This window comes from Neomonachus schauinslandi, chromosome 5, assembly GCF_002201575.2.
Source record: "Neomonachus schauinslandi chromosome 5, ASM220157v2, whole genome shotgun sequence".
In the NCBI taxonomy this organism is placed as follows: Eukaryota; Metazoa; Chordata; class Mammalia; order Carnivora; family Phocidae; genus Neomonachus; species Neomonachus schauinslandi.
In genome coordinates, this window is record NC_058407.1 from 126,745,052 (window position 1) to 126,754,273 (window position 9,222).

A 9,222-nucleotide genomic window follows, 5' to 3' on the forward strand; every position below is an offset into this window, starting at 1 on the left:
GGGGGGGGGGGGGGGGGGGGGGGGGGATGCTGTGCTCTGGACATGTGACCAGGTGTGGCTGCCGGCCACCCTGCATAGGATTTTGTTTGGGATGAAATAAACTGAAGTCTTTATAGCATTAGGGCAGTGCTGATATATATTAGGTGCTCAGTGAATGTTAAATCACTTTTGCTTTCTCTCTTTTTTTATTATATATTTTTTATTTATCTTTTAGAGATTTTATTTATTTGAGAGAGAGAGTGAGCAAGAAAGAGCATGAGTGGGGGGAGGGAGAGGGAGAAGCTGACTCCCCGCCGAGCAGGGGGCCCAATGCGGGGCTCGATCCCAGGACCCTGGGATCATGACCTGAGCCGAAGGCAGATGCTTAACCGACTGAGCCACCCAGGCGCCCCGCTTTCTCTCTTTTTCAAAAAAAAAATGTGGCAAGATGTATATAACATGAAACTTACCATTTTCACCGTTTTTAAGAATATAGTTCACCAGCCTTAAGTACATTCACACTGAGGTACAGTCATCACCACCATCCTTCTGCAGAATCTTCCTAAACTGAAACTCTGTACCCGTTAAGCCGTAACTCCCCATTTCCCATTCCCCAGCCCTGGCAGCCTTCACTCTACTTTCTGTCCCTATGCTTTTGGCTACTCTAGATTTCTCATGTAAGTGGAATCATACAGTAGCTGCCCTTTTGTGACTCGCTTATTTCACTTCCTACAATGTACTCAATGTACTCGAGGCTCATCCATGTTCTAGCATGTGTCAGAATTTCCTTCCCTCATAAGGCTGTAATATTCCATTTTAGGTATAGATCACATTGGGTTTAGCCATGCCTCCATCAATGGACAACTGAGTTGTTTCCACCTTTTGGCTGTTGTGGATACTGTTGCTATGAACCTGGGTGCACAAAGAGCTATCTGTTCCAATCCCTGTTTTCAATGCTTTTGTGTACATACCCAGAAGGGGTCCTTTCTCTTTTGAAATTCACCTTCAGCACATTTGACTTTCAAGAACATTAACGGACACAATGGAAGTAGCTGTCTAGATGCCCAGTGGGCTCCCGTTCCTGCGTGGGTCCTCACTCACCCCCAAAGAGACTTTTCATCTCCCTAGGCCCCTGGGACATTTATGGATCAGCCTAAACCCCTCACTTGACAAGGCTTCCCTGGTGCATGGTCTGTAGTGACAGCCTTCCTTCCAACCTGCATCCGGGCCACCTGTCCCGGTTCCTGCAAATCCATCTTTCTCATCGGCCCCAGACTCATCTGGCTGCGATGCAGGTGTGACCCCGTCACTTCCCACTCCCTGTGGGGTACAAGCTGAGCTCTGGAGCGGGGCCCCACCGGGCTTCCCCACGCCTTGCCATTTACACTGTGGTTACTCACAGATTCACCCTGTCCCCCTATGGCTTCTCTGCTGTCCCCTCTGAACGCCATCCACCTGCCACCCCCAAAACCCATGTCTCTAATGTTCACCTGATCCGATCTCTCCTGTAAGACTCAGCTCGAGGATTTGCTCCTCCAGAAAGGGAGCACTCAGATGAATTAGCAAGAGAAAAGCACCGCCAGTGTTCTCTTTCCAGGCGAAATGAACACACCATTTGAATACTGTTTTACAGGCAGTCATGCCTGTGAAGGGCGTGGGCTCAGGTAAGTCCCGCTGGGCATCCATCCTTCCTCAGTGGGACAGTTCTGTATCCTTGGAAAAGGTTAACAGAAACACCAAGGCTTCTTTGGAAGGAAGAAACCACTAAAGGACGCTGCGTGATTGGAAGTTGGATGTGGAGTCTAGTGGGCTGGTGGTGGCCCTGTAAGGATTCATTGTACGAAACTACATGCATAGATCTGTGTGCATATCTCTGTGCGGAGACCTGGCTCCACAGGAGTCTTGGGGCTTTCTCGGGAGCAATGAACAGCACCACCTCCCTGACGAGTCCCCTGGCCCCCAAGGTCGCCTCGAGTGGGAGCCGGAGCAGGGCTGTGCTTGGCTCTGTCCTGGGAACACCGCTCGCTCCATCTGGGTTGTGACTTACGTATTAATAACTCCATTTCTCACTGTCCTCAATCTGGTAGGTTGGACCTCCCCTGTGGGCCGCTTGCCCTACATGCGAGCGCATTCTTCCTTGTTCTCTGCAATATTTCAGGCTTCAATACTACCCTTTGCAAGGAATGGAATCACTAGGGTGAGGGAGTGCAGACTCAAACAGACTGTTGATTATCAGCGGTGACTTGGCCATCAGCCCCATGGATGTGTTGGACCCTGTATCTGGGGGCCGCTTTAATCTCCTCAGAGGGGAGATGCTTCGAGTGCAGCTGCATCGCTTTTAAACCAAGCTCAATTTAACGTCTGGGGGTCTGGTCTGTCGGCGGGGAAGCCAAAGCCATTGTGACATGGATTGAACCATTTAACCTCAGGATCATGGGCAGTCTGTGTCTGACGGATAATTTTTCTGTCTTCAGAATGTTAAATAAAAATAGTCTCACAAAGCCCTGTGTGAGGAGGACAGAATTTCCTTTCCTTTTTTACCTGCTAGCTGAGGCCGGGAGAGAGATGGACAGAGCTCTCTGGAAATGGGCCTCCCTGCACAGTCCAGCCTGCTGTGGTCCTCCGCGTGGGCTCTCGTTTCGTCCAAAGTCCCGTCCTAATGGGGATTCCATCCCCAGCACGCGTCATCCCTTAACCTGTGGAATATGGCAGGGAAAACACCTCCCAGTCATACACAGCCCCATTTCTCCCCTCTGTTCTTTCTTCTGCCTGATCTCTAGGGAGAAGGTCACTAGGGAAGGTCACAGACGAATGGGCATGGTTGGCATGTAAATAGATTGTTACAGGGCGAAAGGGCAGGTGAATGCAGGGAAGATGAGGACACCAGGAGAGCCAGGGGAAGGCCCCTTGCCCAGCCCAAAGGAGGGGAGTTTGGGCATTTTAGGGGGGGAGGATTTAGGGGGTGGGGGAAAATTGCTTAACTCTTGGTGTTTCCTTCCACGTAGAGGGAGCTTCGCTAGCATGATACTTCAGGTCTCCTGCTGTATCTGTTCCTAGAGGAAGCGGGATTACTTATGTTTGGAAAGAGAAACTAGATTTGCAGAGTCCAGATGTCCTCTTCTCTTCTTGGAGAGCCAGCCTGCCTGCAGACGGTGCAGTCTGCCCCTCCTGTCCCCGCTGTGAGTGTTCCTGGCCCGGACCCCCACGGGGGAGGTCTGCCCTGACACAGCACGGCCTGTGACTGGGTGGGCGGTATACTTGAACCCAGGGTTGGTATGAGGAAGCCACTTGTTTGCAGATATTGTAAGCCATGTTCTCCAAGACTGATTTTGTCAGTAATACATGTGGTATTTTGCTCTCCATCTGCCTGGCTTCTTCATCTGATTTCTCAAGGGCTCAGAACTTGGGCAGAAAGGAAGGGTGCTATTTTGGGGCCATGTTGAACTCCAGTAGTGACAGTCAGCTCAGCCCCAAGCCCTGATAATTAAAAGGAAAAAGGAGATTGGGAGTAGGTTCTCTATCCAAAGTGATAGTCTCTGAGGTGTGTGGGGTGAAGTGCACAGGCAAGAGAAAACACAGAAGCTCAGAGTGGGAAGAAGCAAAAGTGTTCAAAGACTGAAAAACACAGAAGTTGCTGGAACATTGTGACCGAGGAAGGAATGGTGGAGAAAAGGCTCGAGAAATTGCCAGATCAGATCACGCAGGCTTTGTAGGCTAAGGAACAGAGTTTGAATTTTATTCTAAGTACAATGGGAAGTCAGTGAAGGATCTAAGCAGGGCAATGATATGGTCTTCATTATGCCTCATGATGTCATCCTTTTGAATTCTTTCAAGAAGGGTCTGGGGGCCGGGCAATGAGAACAGAAGATGTGGGGACAAATCCTAAATTCTGGCTGGGTGAGTAGATGGATGTGGGTGCCCTTCACAGAGTAGTGAAGGCTGACAGGAGAAGGGGAAGGTAATTACATTTCAGATGTTCCCAGACTTCTCAGGCAACATCAGGTAAGCAGTTGGATGTGGCCTCTGGTGCCCAGAGGGTCTTATGGAATCCCAACATTTAGAGATGCGTGTGGGAGGACACCTATGTAAAGCGGACGAGTGAACGGACCTCCGGCTCATCCATATCATCCTACCTGGATAGTCATTGACTAGAGAACAAGAGCAAAGCACCTTTTTATTATTATTATTTAGCAGGGTTTGGGGCTGAATGATACAGACAACCTCCTTTGGAAAATTCTATATTGAGAGCCTCACATTATAAAGAATTATTGCATGATTTTGTTTGGAGGAGATTTCCAGGATATTTTTTCTTCTTTATACAATAACTAGTTGTCAATCATTTTCCTGTGGAGGGCAAAGAATGCAGAAGACTTTTTATTCATTACAATTGATGTCTTTTGAAAAGGACCCCATAATTTATGTTTATACAGGGCACATGGCTTTTTCAAAGACACCCATCCCTTCCTGAGACACGCAGCTGTGTTTTACAGCCTGATTTTTCACCCAGCCAAAGGACCCCGCAGGGATCCACTATTCATCTCAGCCTCTGCCTCTCCACATTCTTCGTAATGGAGCCACTTCCCTGCAACGCTCCTGCTGGCTGGATCCCATTCATCCCCCTGAAAGGGGCTGCTGATATTTAAAGTTCAGTGCAGGAAGGTTTCATAATAAGAACTGGGGAAAATAACATAATCTCCTTTTAAAACATTTCCTTCCTCTGTTCTGCTGATAGAATCAAACAATTCAGAGTTCCATCTGCCCTGTAACAGGTCCAGATTGCTTGATGTGGTTTTGAAGTTGTTTCCTTTGTTTCAGGGTACCTCTGGTAGGATTCCCTCCCCTCCTTGATGTGTTCAGACCGCGACATTTGAGCCTGGCATTTGCCATTCCAGAAGCAAAATAATGAGCCCGCATTGGAGGAAAATGTCACTCTGCCCCAGCAATCAGTACCTGGGCCTGGGGAGGGAAGTCAAGCTCTAAAAGCGGATGAGTCCATTTTCACTTAAAGGAACAATTTTCAAAATTAATATAAAAACACACAAGGTTAAAAGAGAACAAGAAGAAGCTAAATGCGGATCTGTTTGGAACGGGCTGACATGTGTCCCTTAGTCTTCGTCCTTCCGAGGGCCTCTGACTCCTACAGCTCTGCCCGCTTGTCCCTTTCCCAGGTTCCCACTTTGCCCATCCCGTTCCCTCTAGCTTCCGGTTCAAGAGCTGGCAAATTCTTTTCTGTAAAGTGCTATGTCTTACCTGTTCAGGCTGTTATAACAAAATACCACAGACTGAATGGCTTATAAACAACAGATCTTTCTTTCTTTCTTTCATTTATTTATTTATTTATTTTTAGAGAGAGAGAGAGAGAGAGTAAGCAGGGGCAGGGGCAGAGGGAGAGGAGAGAGTGAAAATCTCAAGCAGACTCTGCATTCAGCGCAGAGCCTGATATGGGGCTCAAGCCTACAACCCAGGAGATCACGGCCTGAGCTGAAATCAAGAGTCGGACAATTAACTGACCGAGCCACCCAGGTGCCCCATGACATTTATTTCTTACAGGTGACTGGGAAGTCCAAGATCAAGGTATGGCAGATTTAGTGTTTGGTGGGGACCCAATTCCTAGACAGATCCTTCTAGATATAACCTCACATGGCAGAAGCGAGGAAGGGAGCTCTGTGGGGCCTCTTTTATAAGGACAGGAACCCCATTCATGAAGGCTCCACCCTCATGACCTCATCACCTCCCAAAGACCCTATTTCCTCATATCATCTCATTGGACATTAGGTTTCAAGATATGAATTTTGGAGGCACAGAAACATTCAGACCATTGCAGGCAGGATGGTGAATACGTTAGGCCCTGTGGAGTACACAATCTCTTTTGCAACTATTCAGCTCCGTCACATCACATGAAAGCTGTCACAGGCAACATGTAAAGGACTAAGGGTGACTGTAATCCAATAAAACTACTACTTATGGACATTGAAATGTGAATTTCAAGTAGTTTTCACATGTCATAAAATAGTAGACTTCTTCTTTTTTTAAACATTTAAAAATGTAAAAAAGAAAATGTAAGAGGCCTACGTTGGTGAGCAGGACAGATTTGGCCCATGGCCATAGTTTGCTGACCTGGCTCTGATTTGTGGCTTTCATGCTAATCTTCCTCCTGGCCACTAGCGGAGCAAGACTTCCTCCTTCCACGCTGATGAAAATCCCTTCTCTATAAACGCAGGGATGAGAGTAAGAGTTGCTATCTGACTGCAGCGGAAAGGTGGAAGGATCATTCTTCTATTTTTTTTTTTTAAGATTTATTTATTTATTTTATTTTAGAGGGGAGGGGCAGAAGGAGAAGGGAGAGAGAGTCTCCATGCTGAGCAAGGAGGGCTGACACAGGGCTCCATCCCACAACCCTGAGTTCATGACCTCAGCCACTTAATGGCCTGAGCCACCCAGGCACCCCTCCTCTGTTTTTTTATTCTCACTTTCTACTGTTTTTTTTTCCTACTGCTCTGCCACTCTGCCCACCTCAACTAAGGTTTCATCCTCTCCTGTTTTACCTTCTCCGGTATGCGTTCCAAATCCTCTTCCAAGGCATTCTCATTACATCTCATGGTTTCGGCTTCCCTCATGTCTTAGGTTTGCCGCCAAACGGGAAAAAGAGGGTGCTTGGGGAAGGTTTTCATAAGCCTAAATCTATTCAATTTAAAGGAGCCTCCTTTATTCTGAGAGAATGGCTTTTATGTTTTGTGGAATTACAATGTCTGGCCTTTTGTGAAGTGCTGGTAACTGTAGACAGTTATGTTGTTGCTGTTGTTGTTTTTTAAAGATTTTATTTATTTATTTATTTATTTATTTATTTGACAGAGAGAGACACAGCAAGAGAGGGAACACAAGCAGGGGGAGTGGGAGAGGGAGAAGCAGGCTTCCCGCGGAGCAGGGAGCCCGATGCGGGACTCGATCCCAGGACCCTGGGATCATGACCTGAGCCGAAGGCAGACGCTTAACGACTGAGCCACCCAGGCGCCCCATCCCTTCACATTCTAAGTATCTGCAGCAATCCACAGCTTTCAGTTCCTTGAAAGTACTAAGTTCTTTCCCCCTGTGGACCCTCTACCCCTCCTTCATGTCCTGGCTAAAGCCTGCTCCACCTCAAGTCTCAGCTCAAGCATCACTTCCTTAAGAAAGCCTGACCCCACTGCACCCCCCTACTTGTGCTATCTGGACTAAGTCCCTCCAAACTTCTTTCTGAATACTTACCGTAACTTAGTTAAATGCTTATTTTTTTTTTAAAGATTTTATTTATTTATTTGAGACAGAGAGAATGAGAGAGACAGAGAGCACATGAGAGGGGGGAGGGTCAGAGGGAGGAGCAGACTCCCCGCCGAGCAGGGAGCCCGATGCGGGACTCGATCCCGGGACTCCGGGATCATGACCTGAGCTGAAGGCAGTCGCTTAACCAACTGAGCCACCCAGGCGCCCTAGTTAAATGCTTATTGGTGAATTGCCTTATTTACTTATTTAATACTCGTGTCCCTCACTTCCTGAGGGCAAGGACCGCAGCTGTCCCTTCACCTCTGTAGTCCTAGCACGTGGCACAGAGCCACGCAGGGGTGGACAAATGATCATGTGGACCCCTGTGCCTCTGGCTGGTGTTATACCAGAAGTGATTATGTTCTGCAGAAGACAACAGAAATGTCAGGGCAAGGTGAAGAAATAAATAGCCTGTCTGCCTTAATCTGTGTCAGGAGGTGTCAATCCTGAAGAGAAAGGTGTTTCTTTTTTCTGCTAGTTAGGAAAAATCACGATTTCTCTGTCACAGCTAAGACAAAACTCGATTGAATTAAGGCAACAAAGTGTTTTCCAGTTGGGTAATTTTTCTTGTTGTAGTTGTGTTTTTTTTTTTTTTAAGTGTGTGTCTAGCTGGGGGCGCCTGGGTGGCTCAGTCGGTTAAGTGTGTGCCTAGCTGATGATAATAAATGACTAGGAGTTGGGATGGATGAAATCCTAATTTTCCTGTCTTCACTTTAATCCATATCCCACTTTCCATAATGACTTCCATGTGGGGATACACCTGGTTCATAACTTGTGCTTTTAAGTGCAAATGTGTAGGTTGTAGCTCCCTGGTATGCCTTAGTCCTTTCTCTTAGCGGAGACTTCTTGTTAAGTCAGGTTGTCCCTGAGTGCTGAGGCCTCCTGGACGCCGGGCAGAGTGAGGCCGAGCTCACTGGTGCTGGGTTCCCGGTTCCTACGGGCGGGCTGGCCACACCACTGCTCTGAAAGGTCTTGCATTTTCCCTCCTTCTTCCATCTCTTCTGCCTCCTGCCTCTCTCCTTCCTCTCACACACTGACCATTGCAGGTTTGGAGCGGGCTCTTTCTTTTATTCCTTTATCGTGTACTGCGTTCTAGTTACAGTTCTCCAAAGGAAACAACACGAAATCAACTGAAGACAAGGGTTTCGAAATAGTAGCGAAGACGTTGGTGATGGAGGAGGCCATCAACTCATGATCGGTTAACAGACGTGTTTTGAGAGTCTACTTTGAGATCTGTGCTGTCGTAACCGATTGGGATTTGGAGAGTTTAGGATGATCTATTTGTTCCCTACTTCATATGCACTGGAGATTTGTCACATGCTGTGCAGAAGGTAGTGTTGGAGCTGGGCAGCCAGCACTAAAGGGAAAAGAAAGGAGAGAAGGAAGTCGGTTAGGGAACTTGGTGTTGTCCGGTGTGGGGTGCTGAGTGCTCACGCTGAGAGATGAAACTCACGAGACTCACTCCTGTGTGGGTTCCTTCTGCAACCTGCCTGGAATGCTGTTCGCCCAGGTACCTCCAGGGCTAGCTGCCTCGCCTTCTTCAAGTCTTTCTGCAAACGTCATTTTGTCAACAAAGCCTCCTTGTCTGCGACATTCTGCATTTTGTGTCGCCCCCAGAATCCCTGTGTTGGAGCCCTATGATGGTATGTGGGGGTGGGGCCTCTGGGAGGTGATTAGGTCGGCGGGGAGCCCTCAGGAATGGGATTACTGCCCTTGGAAGAGCGACCCCAGAGAGCTCCCCCCACCGCTTCCACCATGTGAGGACACAGAGAGAATGTGGCCGTCCAGGAACATGAAAGTATGCTCTCACCAGACACTGTATCTGCCAGTGACATGATCCTGGACTTCCCAGCCTCCAGACCCGTGAGAAATAAATTTCTGTTATGTAGAAGCCACGTAGTCTGTGACATTCTGTTATAGCAGCTTGAACAGACTAAGACACTC

At 47.9% G+C, this 9,222-nt stretch overlaps 1 protein-coding gene across 1 annotated transcript in view; it reads right to left on the bottom strand.

Moving 5' to 3' along the window:
- The window catches only part of ECHDC3 (enoyl-CoA hydratase domain containing 3), a 69,945-nt gene extending 63,367 nt beyond the window's left edge, over window positions 1-6,578 (bottom strand). The window contains exon 1 of the mRNA XM_044915241.1: window positions 6,525-6,578. Within this exon, the coding sequence (XP_044771176.1) occupies window positions 6,525-6,578 (54 nt within the window). The remainder of the gene's footprint in view (window positions 1-6,524) is intronic.
- Window positions 6,579-9,222: the final 2,644 nt, after the last annotated feature.